The 19,035-nt window shown below is 38.6% G+C and overlaps 1 protein-coding gene across 1 annotated transcript in view; it reads right to left on the bottom strand.

Moving 5' to 3' along the window:
* MICU2 (mitochondrial calcium uptake 2) overlaps window positions 1-18,754 on the bottom strand; it is a 134,343-nt gene extending 115,589 nt beyond the window's left edge. The window contains exon 1 of the mRNA XM_041487148.1: window positions 18,393-18,754. Within this exon, the coding sequence (XP_041343082.1) occupies window positions 18,393-18,629 (237 nt within the window). The 5' untranslated portion in view covers window positions 18,630-18,754. The remainder of the gene's footprint in view (window positions 1-18,392) is intronic.
* Window positions 18,755-19,035: the final 281 nt, after the last annotated feature.

The following is a 19,035-nucleotide window of genomic DNA, read 5'->3' as shown; positions in this document are numbered from 1 at the left end:
AAATAGGATACAGATCTTAATTCTTCCTCAAATAGATGCTTGGGTAATTCAAAATGCACCAAGAGAGACTGGAAGCTCAAAGTGGAAATAAAGTGGCTGCAAGAGGAAGATGATATAAAAGTGAACTGGAAGAAAGAATCAGAAAATTCTTACCTGGGAAGACTTAATCCCAGAATAAGCTCAGTTGGAAGGGATGCTCAAGACTCATCACCTCCAGCTCCTGGCCCTGCACAGCACCATCCGCAGGAGTCACACCATGTGCCTGAGAGGGTTTTCCAACAGTGGGTCAGAAGTACCAGTGGGCCAGTTTCCCATGCTACTCTACACAAGAGCATCAACATAAGATGCGGATATTTATTTTCTTATCTTTATTCTGATAGGATTTTGAATGAACAGATAACAGAGTTGAGAAGGCGATGATAAGCTATTTCTCTGTGTTACAATTTTTTTTTTGTTTTAATGTAAACACTACCGCCTTTGGTTCAGCTTCATATTAATTTCCCTTTAGACACCCAACACACTAAATGCTTGGGAAAGCTCAGTAAAATTTACTAAAAAAGAACAGCTGCACAGCTTAGACAAAGCAGTTCAATTATAAGAAATGCGTCTTTTTAGAATCAGAGAAATTTGCCAAAAATGAAGCACAACTCTCCTGTTGGCACAACAGACTACCTATTCTAAGGCCTATTTGATACCATTTCACACTACTATTGCTCAATTACATCTAGTTGTTCTTAAAGACTCTTTGTCTTCTCAAGTGCTTATGGCTCCCTATATTTAACACAGATGATCTTAACGCCAGTTCTAAATGTGTGAAACATGAACAGGGTTGGACAAGGGCTCTAGCCAAGAAACACAGTGCTCTTCAAATATTATCTCTAAAAGAAGTCTTTCCAGTGTGAGGATGAGGAGCTATAAAGATCACCAGGGTATAAGCTGGCAGCAGCTGTGAATGACTATTTAGATCCCACGCATAAATAGCTTTGTTCCAGATCCACAGAGAATGTTAAATGACAGCATCAAATTAAACACAAGTTTTTTGAACCTTGGCTTCTTTTTAAGAAAGGCTGTGGGAGTGGAGGAGGACAGATATCAGCGTACTACACTCCCAGTGCTAGAGAAGGAAAGTGCCATCCCTTCCTTTATACTTTCTACTCTCCAGTATTTCTAGTTCTTTGCATCCACAATTATAAACAATATTATGTAGCACTCAAAGTAGGAAGATTTTCTAAGAAGGTAGGAGAGGTGAAAGGCAGATCAGTTTAATTTAAGAAGCTTAACTTATTAGAGTGCATCTTTAAATAAGGATTAATTGCTATCAACACATCAGAAAAACAAGTTATTTTTAAAATAGATTTTGGCCACTAAGCTTTTAAAAAGTGAATATAAATACCCATACTGGAAATGCAGGTCATTTTATATTTTCAAGGCATGACACCTCAACAAAGTGTAGGTCACAGTTACCTTGGGCATAATGAAGCACTTAGATAATCTCAACCCAGCTTGACATAAAATATTTACCTGAAAGGTCTTGTTACAAAAGAACTTTTCAATAACAATGAAAAGTAATCATAGCTGTTAGCATGAAAAGTTGAAATTGATAATATTATAAATATTTATATTTTGCAAGATGCTTTCATAACATACCTTTTTTATAGAGGTTGCAGACAATCAAACATACAAAGTGTATACTTTCAGGCTCTCTCTGGTCATTCCATAAAACAAATGGCCAAATAATCCCCATAGTCAAAGGTAACCTTGGAGGAATTGACTTCACAAAATGGTGTATGCTTGTCATGGCGAGATCTGAGCATAGGAAGGAGACAGAGGCCAACTCTGCAAAGATTTCTGAGTGTCTTTGAAGTTTATACTTTAGGAGACATAACACAAAGGTTTTCAGCTAATTCATCTTGCTTTTAACTAGCCAAGAAAATGGGAAAAGGTGGAAAACTAGGTTGGTGTAGAAAATGGGAATAAGTCTCAAAGGCTGGAGGATGTGAACTCCCATTGTGGACACCTTTGGGGTGTGAGTTTTACTGTGGTGCTTCATCACTTGTTAAAATATACAGGTGCCTTGCACTGATGGATAATGCCTTTTTCCTTCTGTTCTTCCTCTTTGTGTTCAGAAAAATGCATACAGTTTTTCCTCTAGTGTTATTATAAAGCAGCAAACAGCTTTTAGTATCAGAGTAAGTTGGAAACATGACAGAAAGGTTAAAAGCCAATCCCACCACCTCTTAATTTTGCAACTAACTCCAGTAGCACTTATAAGACACTGACTAAAAAGCCATCTTCTTAAGATGACTTGCTTACAACCAGAAACTGGGAGCAGAGACAAGATCCAGCGCCCCACTCAAAGTAACAGCAAGCTGAAAAATGGTGGCTGCACAGGAGATTCAAATGGAGCTCTCCATCCATGTCCAAGTGTTTGGAAGACAAACACTGCCCTGAACTGAAGAACTGACTACCAACAAGTTGCACTGGTTCTGAAATTACCTCCACTGAGTGCCTGGTCCCTGGCAGAGTGGACCATGGGGAAGATGAATTACCCAGAGGGCTCAGCACACTCAGGGATTGCTCTTAATGCCCCGGAATGTGCCTCAGCAGAATGCCGGTGTCCTGCACCGCTGGCTGGAATCCAAACAGATCCATTACCTTCCCTTTATACAACAGCTTACCACATGCCTCTCTGACACCAGAGATATGCCTTTCCTCCTCCTCTTTATTTTTACTTTAGTATCTTCAATACAACTGAGATACATACTTTAGATTATACCATTAAGGAGGATTTTATGCCTATTTAGCACTTGGTAAATTATTTTGCTATCTTCCCGATGCTAATCCAATACTGTTTTAAAGATAGCAAATTAAACTAACAATATGGCTCACACAGATGCTTACATGAGTTACACTGAATTACCTGTACTTTGAATATCAAGTTATCTGCATAAGAAACCTCTAAATGTCCCTGAAAACAATTCTTTTTGACTCAGAAATAGTTATTTTGGCTGTCTCAGAAAAAAAACAGTCCTTCTCAAGAAGTTCTTAGTAAACAGGGGATAGAGAAAAGATAATGATAAATTTCATTTCAAAATTGATTTACTTTTTCTTCAATTGTGGACATTTGCTGTACCCAGTTGTATCCAGATCTGGTTAAGAAATAGCGCACCTTTGAAATTCCGTGTCTCTCTTTTACTCTGGCCCAAAAAAAAGAATCATATTTCTATCCCAGACTAACACTACAACAAGAACTTAAATATTTTTACTTGGGGAAAAAATAGACAACTCTCCAGAAAGTGCTTTTCTTTTTTTTTTTTTTTTTAATAAATCAGCACACACAGTAAATTGGTTGATAACACGCTTATCTGATCTGAAAGATGCAGACTGAATTTTGTGTTTTGCTGTATCTAGATCATGGATTTGAGACTAAATAGTTAATATCCCAACTTTCAGACTCTCTTTATTCTGAAAAATTACTTCTCCTCTTCTCCTCTCAATTCCTGTTGTATGCAGTAGAAATCTAACTAATATTGTTAAAACAGCCATATTCCTACTTTGCAGACTACAACCACCTGTTTTGTTTTCAATGGGAAAAAAACTAATTGAAAAAAAAAACTCCTGCCCATTCTGCAGCAAACTTACTACTACAGAAGCGTCTGAGGCTTTCTATACAGAAATGCAGATGCCCAGGAATTACTAGCACAGTTATCATTATGCTGAGGTGCAGCCTTGTTGCTTTTAACAAGACCACTAAAACTCCACACCAAGCCTGGCATTATGAACACAGCTGTTCATTCCTATGCTAATAAGGAGAAGAATTAGAAAAAAACCAAATTGCAACACTACACTCCCACACCACCACAAAAAATCCAAAACCAAGGGGGAGCTTTTATTCCAAGAGCAAAATCTCAATTCATAGATTCATAGCTCAGGTATCATAAGCTTATATATGTTTTGCTGCAGTATATGAGAATCCCATTATTAACAATTATTTCAACATACAAGACACTACAAAACCAACTGACATAAATGCAAACTAAGTTTGTATATCTAAAATATTTCCATGTAACAAAAATTCCCTTTTTTTTTCAAACTTAAGATCTTCTCAAGCTTCTTCTGCATGGGAAGTGATCCTCTCCCCCTTTCTCTCAGAAGGTCACAAGCCCTCAACAAATCAAGAAAATAAGTCACATGGAGCAAACCCATACTATTAGGAAAGGAGCAGGATATTAAATGGATAGCCAGCTAGGAATTCTACAGGATTACAGCAGTTGTCAATTTTTACAGATTTTCTTCCACAAGTCTACGACTTGTTTTTCACAATTAAGAAGTGCACCTTGGCACTTCAGTGAAGTTTCTCCCCTTGTGATGTAACAAATGCCGCCAAAGAACTCATCATTCCTACCCTTGACTCTAAAATCTAAACGCTGACGTAAAGTGTATTTATACATCAATACTTCCATTTAGTTTCATCACGAATACCAGCAAAGCATTTGATATCAATGGAGTGTAAAAGGCATCATTAAAAACATGTGGAGAAGCCCTGTGGAGAAGGACTTGAGGTATGGTTGATGAAAAACTCAACATGAGCTGTAAATGTGCATCCCAAGAAGCAACTGCATCCTGCATCCAAAGCAGCACGGCCAGAAGGATAACAGAGGGGAGCCTGCCCCTCTGCTCTGATGAGACCAGCAAAGTTCTGGTGTCCCCAACATAAGAAGGACATGGCATTGATGGAGTAAGTCCAGAGGAGGCCACGTAGTTGACAGGAGACTGGAGCATCTGCCCTGTGAAGACAGGCTGAGAAAGTTGGGGCTGTTGAGCCTGCAGAAGAGAAAGTTGTGAGGAGACCTCATAGCAACCTTCCAGTGCCTGAAGGGGACCTACAGGGAAGATGGAGAGGGATTCCTTCTCAGGAACTGCAGTGACAGGACAAGGAGTAATGGGCACAGACTGAGAAGAAATTTAGGCTGGATATTAGGAAGAAATTCTTTACTGTGAAGGTTGTGAAATACTAGAACTGGTTGCCCAAATAAGCTGTGGATGCCTGGTAGTATTCAAGGCCAGGCTGGATAAGGCCTTGAGCAACCTGGTCAAGCAGGAGGTGTCCCTGCCCATGGCATGGATACCTATTTTATGAAAAACAAATATTATTCAACTGATGCATAGGCATGCTATGCATAGTGTTGCTATGTTACTTTCAAATTCTTATGTAAACTATTAATGGTCTCTGCTCTTTGTAAATTATGGCCGGAAGGACCAACACCCTATCCACAATTAAAAGTGCATCATTTATTGTCTCATGCGTATGTCAACATAATCTGATCACCATCAGAAACTCATAATTTGTCTATTCAAAGTTTATCAACAGAAAAGACACATTCTACTGCTTGGTGTGGTGATCAAAAGCTTGTGCAATCTTCCCAGTTACAGAAGCTGCTCAAATAAAGGATGTCCCCCAACTTTGTTTTGCCAAACACTCACAGGGACACTCAATGGGCCAGAAACATCCCATGAGCAGGCAGTGATGGGAAACTTACAATCTCCAGGCCTGACGCAGCAGGCTAACAGCTCGGTCGTGACCTCCAGAATGGCAAGGAACACTGTATGCATGAAGTTTTATACACTTTGAAGAACTGCAAGCAAATTTTAAATCCACTTACAGTGGTCTAGTCAGATCAGCTGGGCACTTCCAATGGCCAGAACCTGATGTATGTAACATGAATTCAATGAGGTGAAACAAAGTCACAGAAACACACTACTGAACCATATGGAAGGGTCTCATTCCATCCTATTAATACCACATCCAGAATTTAATCCCCACACAGCCTGGCCCAGAGCCACTGTGTCTGCTTTCCATTACTCATCACCCTCTAACTCTGCATTCAAAGCTGAGCCCAGAACAGCCCATATGCTTCAGCAAGGGAAGCACTCTTGCTTCCTGCTGGCAGAGCAACCCCTCACATGTCTGCTGCTCCTGGAAGTTATGGAGGGAGAGTGACCTAACCCACAGGCTACAGGGGATGAAAAAGGAATAAAGATGCTCCATTACTCCCACAACTACAGTCTCACAAATCCTACCCACAAAGGACTCAGCCATGTGATGACTCCCAGGATAATCACTCCTTGTTTGCTGTCAGCACCAGTACTCTTTGATACTGGAAGTGGTACCTCCTACCACTGCCAGAGAGAATAAGTGTACACTGCAAGGAAAAATCCATCTGCACTGGAACACCATATAGTCCTTCATAAGTTTTACACCAAGGAATCTGATTACAATTCCATTATTTCTGACAATGCATCTTGATTGCATTGCTGTCATTTCAAGAAGCAGTACTGTCGAGGGTCTCAGCACTGCAGATTATAAAGTGAGGCACCCATGAAAAACATTCAGTAAACAGTTTATTATCAGTGCAAGTGGGTTATTTTTGATAGGGCTGTTCATATAAATAATACAGTACTTATTGCTACACAAAGTCTGCTCAACTAACACATCCAACATTTCTGGTGCACCTAAATATTTAGAATTTTATTTTTTTTTCATTTTTGAGGCTGAAGAGAAACAAGAACACAAAACTTAAAATTAAAGAACAACAATGCAAAACCATTTGGTAATATGACACTGCCATTTTCCAAATTTAACAGCAGGTGGGAAAAAAGTATGTCAGCAATTTCCCAATGTAGTTTTCTGGAAGACTGAGTAGGAACATTACATACAATTGATAAATTCAGAAAAAAATACTGTGTTCTAGGAAAAGTAATTTTATACCCTTTACACTGTCTATCATTCATGATGGTTCTTCAGCTAAATTAAAATCTAAAGTTTTAATGGATTTTCTTTTTAAGTCCAGAAACAGAAGACTTTGTTTAGTTTTTGACATTTTTGTCTTCTACATTGAGTCCCTTCCATAGGTCACAGCCTAAATGCTGCTATTTATGACTTTTTAGATTTTTAGTACTCTTATTCAAGAAATTTCCTGGCAAGAGCTCAAAAAGACAAGCACAATTTTCTTTCCAGAAGTGCTAACTACAGCTCTACATGAAAAAATAACAATTGGGTTTTTCCCAGAAGGAGAAATACTGCAACAGTAACACACACAAACAATAACAACCAAGCTATAAAAACAAACTCCAGATCTGATATAATACAGAAGTTGATTTAACTGGAATGACAAATTACAATACACATTTTAACTGTGTATGACAAAATAGAGCATGTTTCACTATAATAAATTAATCCAAACATATTTTAAGATTTTGTTAAGAAGTTTCTATATGGGAATGTCTGGCTACATCCAGTTCAAATAAAAAGAGTTCACAGAGCTCAAAAAGTTCTCACTTAAGTAAAGAAAAAATAGCAGCATGCACTGCAGATAGTCTGGTGGAAGATTAGAAGAAGATAATGGCAGACAAAACAAGTCAAAGCGCAGAAAAAGCACCTACACATTGCAGAGCTGTGGTGAAAAAAATCCCATTTTGCTTTGCCTGCGCACACAGCTTCTGCTTTACCTGTTACACTGTCTGTATTCTAACCTACAAGTTTTCTCCTCTTTGTTCTTTTGACTCTCTCCCCCAAGGAGAGAGGGAATGAGAGGCTCTGAGATGTGTACTTGCCAAACGGGGTTAAACCATGACAACAAAAAGTAGAAAAGCTTCTCTTAAGTGGAGATGGATCTCATGAAGAACATCTAAGAACCACAGTGCCAAGCCTGAATGAATTCAAGAAGTGTTTAGGCCGTGCTTTCAGGAGCATGGTGTGACTCTTGGGGATGGTCCTGTGCAGGCCCAGGAGTTGGATTTGATGATCCCTCAGAGTCCCTTTCAACTGAGCTTATTCTGTGATTCTGTAAGATGAAAAACTAAGTCAAGCATCAATTCTCCTCATTTGTTCTACATCGAACCGTACAAATTTAACATTAATGCTTTACTTTGGATAAAATCATCTAAATTGATCTGGGAAATGCTGGTTTTAAATTGATGCATGTTGTGTATTGTGCTTTTCATCTTTTGTTTATTCCTGCTGTTTCCCATCTTCAGCAGAAGCCTGTCATTGTTTGCCTATTCCTGAAGACAGCAGTGATACTACCATATTCCCTGATGCCTAAGACCATCAAGTGTATTTTTCAGTAAAAAAGGTGCCAGATGTTTTATCCATCAGCTTAACTGCATTTCCAAGTAATAACTATAACCCGAGGGAAAGTCATGAGAGTGTAATGAGCAAGGGAAAACATTTCATTGTAACAATCCCAGGCTACTGAGACCACTGTCTCTATGCATTTAAACAATATAAGGCTATAAAGTAAAGAGCACTCACTTTCTTAGTCTCCATGCCAAGTATAATTTTGATTTTGCATTGCCATTAAAAACACCAAATTACTAGACAAGTCCACAGCTGCTTCAAAAACAAGCCTAGAGAGGACTGGTACAGAAGCTGTACTATATTTCCAAACCAATTATTCTGTCAGCTATGCTATTAAGGTTTGTTATCTTCTAGTTTTCAAAGTTTTATAAAAAGAGAAGCAGATTGTCAGATAATGTGGTCAATACGTAACCATTAAGACTCTTCTCTACTGAAAAATAAAGTTCATTTTGGCAAATTTGTGAGATCATAAAATATAATTACGAAGTCCATTTCACCACAGTGAGCAATACAACATGACAGAACTTTGTGTTTTTCTCCTTGGCAAGATCTCACATCATCAAGCCCATGCAGTCAAGTTCAAAGCCCAGCCTGATCTGGCAGCACACAGACCTCTGCCTCTTACAGAGCCACCAGAAGAAGCTTTTGGTAGAACTTCAGGCAGATTTTGTCCTTTAAATGCTGAGCATATCTGGCCATTTAGACTAGAAACTTTTAAAACAAACCCCATCATTTCTCCATTAGCACATTCTTATATTTATTTTTTATTATTGTAGTTACACATTCTGTATTTTAAATATATTTTATACATATGCATACATATCCTTATTAATATAGTATAAAGTTACATTACATACAGATATGTACAAAACTTTATACGTAGCTTGGTATATGTTGTTTTAATATTACAGTGTTATTTCTTAATAGATTATTGTAATATAATCTATGGCAGTAATCACCAATATGGCAGTATCACCAATAAAAGGCATTATCAAAGAAAATACCTACTTAAAAAAAAAAAAAGAAAGATTAAAATAAGTATTTGGAAACACCAATTTTCTTCATTTTGTGTAACTTTTCCATGTGTGATAGAGTTTGTGCAGTTTTTGGAGGCAGAGGCAGGAGTTTCTCTGATGATTTGGCAAAGGAGCAGGGAAAGTATCAGTACCTATAATATTTATTAGCTGCATCTGCTGTAAGTGCTTTTCATAGACTACACGAGCGCGAGACAGTCATTCCAGAAATTTCTCCTACCCTGAAGGGGACACAAACCTTGAGGAACTACTTGAAATGACGTCTGTTGTTTGAAGCTGACAAGACTCTCTTCTCTTGTCTTTCAGCTGTATGTGTAATAAAAAGCTCAGTGCAAGGAGCCATATCCCACTACACATGTTCTGAATGAGCATTTCACATAGTTCCATCTGTCATTTATCTTGGATGATTATTTAAACTAGATTCTGAGTTATTTGTTCTTTCTGGCTAGATTATGTTTCCAAAATGCTGAGCCACTTGCCAGGAAAAACCATATTCAGTCTGCCACAGCATTACACGAAAGTCTACAAGTAAGTGCAATACAGATCTCTCATGCTAACCCAGCAAACACATTTGGAAAACAGTACAAAACAGCAGCAATGGGAAAACAGTTGCTACTGCTTGCACAGAACAGAGCACTTCTTACCAAAAAAAAAGAAAAAAAAGGGTAATTATCAACAAGCTCAAAGTTTCTAGGGGAAAAAAAGGCAAACAGAGCTTCCATCTAAGAAACCAAATAAAAAAGAAACTTTGTAGTATCTATGTTGAAACCATCTACTGTATTTACTGGAGAAAAAGTCTTTCATCACCAGTAAATAAATGCTAGTTTCTTCTCGAGGCTCTGTGTTAAAAATCAGAATATTATTCTGTGCAATTCTTTCTAATCAATCTATTTTTTTGTTTTCAGGCAAGCTATTTTCTTGTCTGTTTATGTTTGTCCATTAACATAAACAGCCAAAGTCTCTCAAGCACTAACCTTTTACTACATTAGCTAAAAGCACAAAACCATGCAGCTTAACTCACCCCATCTGTCCACATGTATCAAAGTGCCTAGAAGGAATGTTAGTTAGATTTTATTTAATCACTGAAGTCATATAGCAAGAGTGAATTCAAGGAAAAGGTGACAGATCAGATGAAAGATAGACAGTTAAATTTTAACCTTGACCTCTAAGATTACATTTTACATCATGTTGTTTTAGTATCACCTGCACAAAGTATCTCCGTGCACAAAGAGAAGGGAATAAATGTAAATATTTTCAAAACCAGGAACTTAAGGATATAAATGTTTCACATTCAAAAAGCTGAAAAGGATATCATGTATTTAAAGTTGTAAAACAAATGCACATACATAAGTAATATTTAAGGGTATAATTAATTATAACATCATGGTCCTAGAGATTCCACACTCTCTATACCACGTTCTATTTTAGGCACATAACATGACAATGTGTGTATGTCACTAATGCTGAGAATGATGTTTGTGATATATTTAATATCCCAGTTATTGATTTAGACTACTTGATGGATACCTGATACATACAGTATTTCCATAACACAGTGAAATATAGAATAAAACAAGAGGTAGCTACGGTTACCCTCATTGGCTGCACAAAGGAACAGTTTCAGAAATCCCAAAGCACATTTAAAGAAAAAAGATTGGGATAGGCTGAGCTAGTAATCTAATTGCATATTTATCAATGCTTAAAAAAGGTTTTGAGCACACACTATTTTCAGAATATTTTGAGACTAATACCCAAAACTCATTCATTGAAGATGAATTTGGGGGCAAGAATGTTACAAGTCATTTAAACTCAGAACCAAACCAATTATAGTACTTCACCAACTTTAAGATGCCCAGTAGAGAGAAAAAATTAATAGGAATATATTCACATGAAATACCTGAGTTAGAAGGCACATGCATAAATTATGTTAAGCTGTCTTTCATAGCCATAGACTACAGGTATCTGAATAATTTAATAAAAAAAAAAGACTACCTATTTCCTGTTCAGTAACAGGCAGTATTAAATGAATTTACTTACTGAGTTGACTGCCTTGTCATGAACTATGACAAGTTTTTCTTTAGTAGTATTTATTGAGATAGTAAATAAAGCAGTAAAGATACAGTAGAAAATAAACCATGAAGCTGGCAGAGGGATTGATGCTACCACACGCCAGCAAGGGCACTGCCTGCAGCTTGCCTCAGCTGAATAAGGAATCTCTCCAGTGCTGGGCACTGCTGGAAAGGAACACCAGGGGTTCAAAGCACCTTGAATCCAACTGGGGCCTCCTCCACAGGCTGCAAGTCTTGCACAACCTTCATCAGGAAAATTTAAAGGCTCCATCTTATAGATGGTTCAAGGACACAACCTGAAGACGCAGTAAGAAGACCTTTCCAACCATGCTACAAGCAGAACAGAAATCTGAGGCTGTGCAGGGAGCCACTGCCTGGCTCTGCGCTATGTACTGCCACTCAGAACAGTGTAACACAGCAAGAACAACAATAACCAGCAGCTATGTAAGATGCAAAAAGACAAAAGGACAACATTTTGAGGAAGCTGTCTGCTCCTTTAAGGAAGCTGTAAAGCAGGAGATTTGAAAACCCAAAGAAATAAACAAACAATCCTTGTTTAAAGATGCTTCAACCCATAAAGCAATGGCAATTTTCATTATTTTAACATAGCATTGTTTTACTACATAGATTTTAAGAATTAATAATGTAACCATGTGGTCAGGTTCACACAAACTGAATTCCACTGCGAGGCTGCTCTGAGGCCTGCAAGCCACCACTGAGCAGCTTGCTTGATGTAGATTAAAAGCATTTACTTGTAATAATAAGTTTCAAAAGCATGTTAAAATTATGATGCAGACTTATACATGCTTTATTTTACTTAGTGAGCATCCCAGTAATTTTCCATGTGCATCTGCATTCTCCAATAAATTCTAATAGAATAAAGACTTGAAGATAAACACTTTAAAATATTACTTAGGAGAAAAGAACCTATCCTGGGACTTTTTGCTCCAACAAAAGCAGGCAACCTTTTCCTTTTGATGACTGAGTAAACACAAGAATCTTCTTGTATGTTTCTTAGATTAGACTGCACATATCCCTTCTGGTTTTATTTTAGAACCACATTCCTCCCTCCAGGCGATTCTATACATCATTACAAATCCTTATGCAATTTTATCCCAGATTCTATATTTATCAAGATACCTCATCTTAACAGCAATGCTCTTTCCCCAGCATGAACCAGGCAAAGATACCCTCACAAAAATTCCCATTCTAACACGATACATCAGTGTCTCACAATTCAAAGCACCAACGTGTAACTTTGTAGGAATCATTATCAATGTATAAGAAATACGCTCTTTTTTTCTATTTGGTGCCTGAATTCAAATTGTACATATTTTTATCTGGCCAAAAATCTTTCATACGCACTTATTATGCATAGCTTCCTAAACAACCCTATGTATTACAAAACAAAACAAAAAAAACCAAACCAACCAACCAAACTAAAAATCTTAAATATAGGGAGTGAGAAAGTGTGGCCTACAAGCAGTGTAAGCATAACTTAAGTCACAAAGTGATCCTGGAATACCAAGGATGTTTGAAAAAACAATTAGAATCCCAGAGCTATGCATGTCTTCCTTCCACTGCTCTGCAGAAAGCAATTCAGATGATTTAAACAAAATGCTGTTTTGACCTGCATGCAACTGATTACAATTGTTTTGGAAGCACATGCAACTTACACGCTTTTGCCAGAAGTTACCAATTAAGCAAATATACATCAGACAGGTAACATGCTTATAGCAGATATTATTTTGAAAATTTTCTATTGATCTGGGTTGGAAATTTTACCCGAGAAAAAAACCATTCACAAAATACTGGAATTTGCCTAAACCAAATATGTTTCAGCACTCAATTTCTTTGGAGACACAGCGCACATCTCAAAATGTCACCAAAAAACACTGGTAGAATTACAAAATTTTATAAATATTTTTTAAAATCAACTTACAAGTCTGGGGGTCCAGAGATTTCTATTAAACCCCTTATAAAGATATGTTATATTTAATAGATGCACTCTCCCTAGATTATCCTATGAACTGTGGTACTGAGTTCTGCACAGCCCTAGGATTTGTTTATATACTATTTTACCTTTCCACAGCAGCAGAACCAAGGAAGAGTCCCCTGAATAACCTAGTATTTAGAGAATCTTTTACAGTATTCTGATTTCTTTTAAAAAGTGTAAGGCAATAGCTCCAAAATAAATTTTCATAGTGGGTACACATATAGACCTGGAAAACAAATCTAAGCTCTAGTTTTAATCACTCAAAGTTTTCTACTCCCAGTTGCTCAGAATAACTGTTTTCATATTGTGACATAAAAAGTTGTCACTCCCATGTGTGTGACGCGAATCACCACTCCCATGTAGTGTGTAGGTAGTGTGACATACAAAGTCACCACTCCCATTTTTGCTTCTCTTAAGAACCATTGACACCCGAAAAATTATGAAATATTCAATGCAGTTTAAACTGAAAAAAATTATTGCAGTCCAAAACAGAATTGTTTCAATAAATGCATTTTAAATATAATTAGATTTTCAGACACTTAAAATATTTACAAATTATCACAAATTTTTTGTTAATTGTTATAAGCACTATCTTAATATTTTCAGTACGCTCAAATACAACATATGTATTTAAGACCTCTAAGACACAAATTGAGTCTCCTCTGATCTGGAATAACTGAAGAAGTTTGCTGATGTAAGGCAGCAGTAGTAGAAAAGGCAAGATAAAGAGAACCAATTAGACTACAACCATGTAACAGAAAGTATCAACAAGAACAGACCCCAAAAATTTCTGTTAGTAGGTTATGATTTCCTCTTTACCTCAGGTAAGCAGCATGAAATATTTAAGTACCAGTTAAGGCTACCACAACCCCAAAAACCAGAGTGCTGAAACATGTTTATCAGCAGACATGACTTTGCAGACATAAAGCTTCATATATGTGCTAGTAACAACTCGAGTTAGTCTCATTTGGAAAATGGTGACTTAGTGCAAATTGTGACATGCTGCAGGGATCACAACTTTTCAAGGGCAAATCAAATTATATTCTTTCTGAAGCTAGTGACCGAAACATGGCCATAAAAAACTCAGCAGGGGCAGGATATACTGCCTCCGGTAGCCTGCTGCTTCTCAGAATTTTCTTATCATTTGCAGTTTGTGTGTGTCCAAGATCTAACCTGCAGTCCACTGCAAGGTTCCAAATGTAGTTGGAGTGGGTAATGTTAGTACTGCAAACTGCATGCTCTGAGAGAAAAAAAGCACAAGAGACAATATTTCAAGTCTGATCATGGTTACAAACCATATACCACTGTGCCATTTGAATTGCACTACTGAAAAAGAAAAGCAGCCCATATAATATCAATGCAGTGTGCACAGCAGTGTGAACATTTTTGATCTGGCTGTGTTGGTTAGGATAACAGAAGGAACACTTTTAGTGAATGCAACATAAATCCCCATTCTGAGTTACACTGGAAGATCAAAAGCCCTTATGCCCACCCCCCTTCTTTTTTTCTCCTCTTGATACAAGCTGATTAGCTCATTTTATTAAAAACTGAAAATTGATCTAGTTTTTTCCCAACAAAGGCTGGTTTTTTTCCAACAAACCCTCCGGTTTGGGTATTGTCAGTGTAGCTTCACAGGTAAATAACAAGTGTAGATGGAACCAAAACCTGGTACCTATAAAGAAAAAGTTTCCATAATATTGTGTTCATTTTGCTATAATAATCTTTGTAGAGTTTTACAATCAACACTAAGGACTTACTCCAACATATTATTAGTTATATGTTTCTAAACAGTAGGTCAGCAAATGAAGATAGAGAATGAAAACTTCATAAATCATGAAAGATTACATCTGAGGTATTATTACATTAAAAATAGAACGTTTTATTACTGGGATGTTAACCACCTAATGTACATTGTAAGAACAGGTAAGCGTTAGTGAAAATGTTGACAAAAAACCTGGGCCAAAATTAAAAAAAAAAAAATAACCCTGAACTGAAAAGTCATTGTCAGAATAAACAATTCTATTAAAATAAGTAACCAAAGACACGCCACTACAAAATAAAACAGAAACTATCCATACAACTCACAAAAAGAAAACAGATTATCTGACCCTGAAAGACCTATGATTCTGCAAAGACTCATACAGGATTATGCTGTGTTAGGCTGGATTTCATTTAATCTGAGCAGAAGTCAGAAGTGCCCCTAACCAATATGAGCAGGATTAAACCCATTCCAGCAGGAAGAAAGGACAGAAATTAAAAATAGATTTAAAAAACTAGGTGCCAAAGGTATCAGTCTTTGATTTTAGAATATTCAAAAGCTTTAGAAGACAGAAATTAAAAAAAAAGAGTAAGTACTAAATTTACAGAACTTTACCTTTGGCATGCTGTTTGCCAGCTTCACTAGAAATTGTTTGTCTGAAATTGCCCAGAACAAGAGAAAACGAAAAATGTCTGATTACTTTGACAGAGATTAGTTTTAGTGAGAAAAACTAAAAATCTAAATAGAGTTATCAACTTCAACTACTTAACCTAAACAGACAGGAAGTATTTCCAATGAAGTCTTTGTGCAAAGAAGTTACTAATGGTAACTTAGGACAAGAATGAAAATTACTCAGTGGCTCAAATTATGCTTACACCAGAGTTACACACAGAATTGACATTGGTCTTAATGACAGACCTTTTTAAACATAATGTAATGCTGCTGAAAAGCACAGCATCCTATTATATTTGTTCTTTACAGCATGGCGATACATTTGCCAGCTTCACTTTGTCAAATATTTTAAATTACAACCTATTTTGCAGCAATTCAATAGTCAAGACTATATTATCAAGGGAAATTGGGAAGCCCTGTACTATAATCTCACTCATTCTCAAGAGCAACTAGTAAGCCTTGTTGATGATACAGAAATATAAACATTTCCACTACATATTCCTTTATAACAAAGATAATGAAAATTACACTGTTTAATTTCAAATACTTGCCTTAACCTGTAATATTTCACACACTGTGCTGCCAACATTCCCACTACATAGCATACTACATCAGGAACAAACAGTTCAATATTGTCAGCACAAGCTCAAGCAAGGCTGGTTAAGATTAGTTACAATGAAAAGGAATAATAACAGAAAATAAGGTTATCCACTATGAGAATGTGTAAAGCATTTTCATATCTCATGATTCCACAATCTCTGAAAAGAGAAAAAGTTGGGTCCAAAACATGTCATAAAGGTGACTACTTGTTCCAACACTCTTTCACTTTGGGCTATTTTCTATCAATCAGAAGTCACAAGTAGCATCTAAACTGCTTAAATGACTTGCAGCATGCCTCTGGCTCTATCACTGTTGCTCATAGCTTTCACAATCCACCTGCAGCACTATGCGCTGCATGATAATTTCTTAGGTAGTTTTAAAAAGCTCAGTACACTACCTGCAGTAATATGGAGTACAATACATATGGAGAATTAGCTTCTCCAACAATCATTTTATGGGGAAACTGAAAAGTTCAAATTGAATAAACATTTGAAGAGTCCAGCAATTTACCATCTCCAAAAGCAAATCAGTAAAGTAAGTCCTAGACTTTTGAACTTCCTCTTGAGAGTTATTAAAAGTGTACTCATAGGACTGTCCATGCATTACAAGGAAGCTACTCTACAAGAACACATCAGCACCAGACTCAGACCTCTTCACTCAACACTCTTTAAAAGTGATTACTTCCCACATCTAACACTTTATATATATACCTACACACACATCTACTTAAGCAAGAGTTCCATGCATATATGAAATTGCTCCCAATGACAGGACTTTTAAAATGCAATGCTGCTTAAAAACCTCATATAATTAAAAGTAAGAACAACAAGGAGATACATTTTCAGTAGGATATCTGCTGAGTAATGGATGCTTTCCTTGCTAGGAGATGGATAGAGAAAATTAAAGTTTGAACATGTGCTGTCCGAAGTTTTAACACGTCCTGGTCCAAGGATCAGGACTACCAGATAATCTATTTAGAAAAATGCCTACTAATAAAAATTGAGTTTTCTACGAAGATGTAACTTAGGTATTTTCCACAATGAAGAATACAATATTAAAAAAGTATTTAAAAAGTAATTATTTGTTCTTGACTCGGGAATAAAGGTTGTTCTCAAGAATAAAGGCTGCTATTTATCTGCTTGTAGTTCAGCCTGTTTAATCACAGTTCAGAGATAAGACATCAAACCATACAAAGTGTTGAATACTTCCAAAAATTCTTAGATATAAGTAGATGAATGGCACTGCAAGCATAGACTGACCTCTTCCCCCATCACACCTAAACGCTCTGGCCTACAAAGCATTTAGCTCTTCCAGCTTTGAAATAACACACCAATTTTAATTGACAGTTACTTCTTATCTGAAGGAAGAACAGGAAAAAGCTCACTGCCTCCATGAAAATGATAAAGTCGGGAAATGGTGTACAAAGATTATTTCATAAACAATAATGATCTGTCCCTGACCTCCCTTCTGAGAGTGTCCTGATGCTCCAAGGCAAACCACATTTCAGTATCCAGGGCACATATTTTGGACATAGTAAGAGGAAATAAGTCTGTGTAATGCATTTCAGACAAAGTATGAACTATGAAAGTACTACTTCCGTGAAATATATATATATATATATTTATTTTTTTTTTTAAAAGAGACAAAAATGTGCATGACTGTCTAACAGCACCGGACATGCAGATCGGGCATCGTGGAAGTTTCCCTTGAAAGTTACCAGCAAAGCGCGGAGCTCACTACAGGCCGTGTGTCTGTGCAAAGCACACATGTCCACCGTTCAGCACGACCAGGGCTGTCAGGGGCAGAGGAGAAACGCTCCGTGCTGAGGCAAACCCTGCCTTCTCCCGCTGCGGAGAACGGCGGAGTCCCCGCCGCTGGGGGGAGGCTGCTCAGCGGTAAGTGGCACGCTGCTGAAGCCAAGGGGGCCGGGGACGCTCACTACCTGCCACACCACCGGCGTCAGGAGGGCTCCCGCAGCCAAGTCCCGCCTCACCACCGGGTCTGACCACCGCGGACCCCGACCCGTCCGCGGGCCGCTCACAGCCGCCCCCGCGCCCCGGCTCCCCGCGCCCGCCCAGCCCTGCCCTGCCCGCCGCCGGGAGCGGGGATGCTGCTGCCTTACCTGAGCCAGGACCGTCGGGAACACGCGCGGCCGCCCGCTGTAACACGCCGCCAGGCAGCCTCCCCCGACCAGAGCAGCGGCGGCGGCGGCCCCCCATGCGGACGGACGGCGCTGGCTGCGCGGGGGCCGCATCCCGGCGAGCCGTCCCCGCAGCGGGGCTCGGGCGGCCGCCGCCACCGCCGCTCTCCACGCCGCCGACATCTTCCCGGAAAGCGCCGCGGCGGCGGCGCCCCGCATGCGCAGTACCGGGCCCGAGGCCGCGGGGCGGGGGCAGGCCCGGCCCGGTTCCGCCGGGATCGCCCTGGGCCCGCTCCGCCAGCGGGAGCGACGCCACCCGCACTGCCGGAAGGAACGGAGCTGGCAGAGAGGTAACCTGAAAGGAGGGTGTAGCCAGGCGGGGGTTGGCTCTTCTCCCAGGCAACGAACGACAGACAGCACGAGAGGACATAGTCTCAAGCTGCGCCAGAGGAGGTTTAGGCTGGGCATTAGGAGGGATTTCTTCACAGCAAGGGTGGTTAGATGTTGGAATGGGCTGCCCAGAGAGGTGATGGTCTTTAAGGAAAGACTAGACGTGGCACTCACTGCTATGGTCTGGTTGACATGGCAGTGTTGGGCCACAGGTTGGATTCGATGATCCTAGAAG

Source organism: Pyrgilauda ruficollis, unplaced genomic scaffold (genome assembly GCF_017590135.1).
Source record: "Pyrgilauda ruficollis isolate IOZ18807 unplaced genomic scaffold, ASM1759013v1 scaffold8, whole genome shotgun sequence".
NCBI lineage: Eukaryota > Metazoa > Chordata > Aves > Passeriformes > Passeridae > Pyrgilauda > Pyrgilauda ruficollis.
Note: the sequence above shows the minus strand (reverse complement) of the source record. Positions and strands in the feature narration are given on the sequence as shown.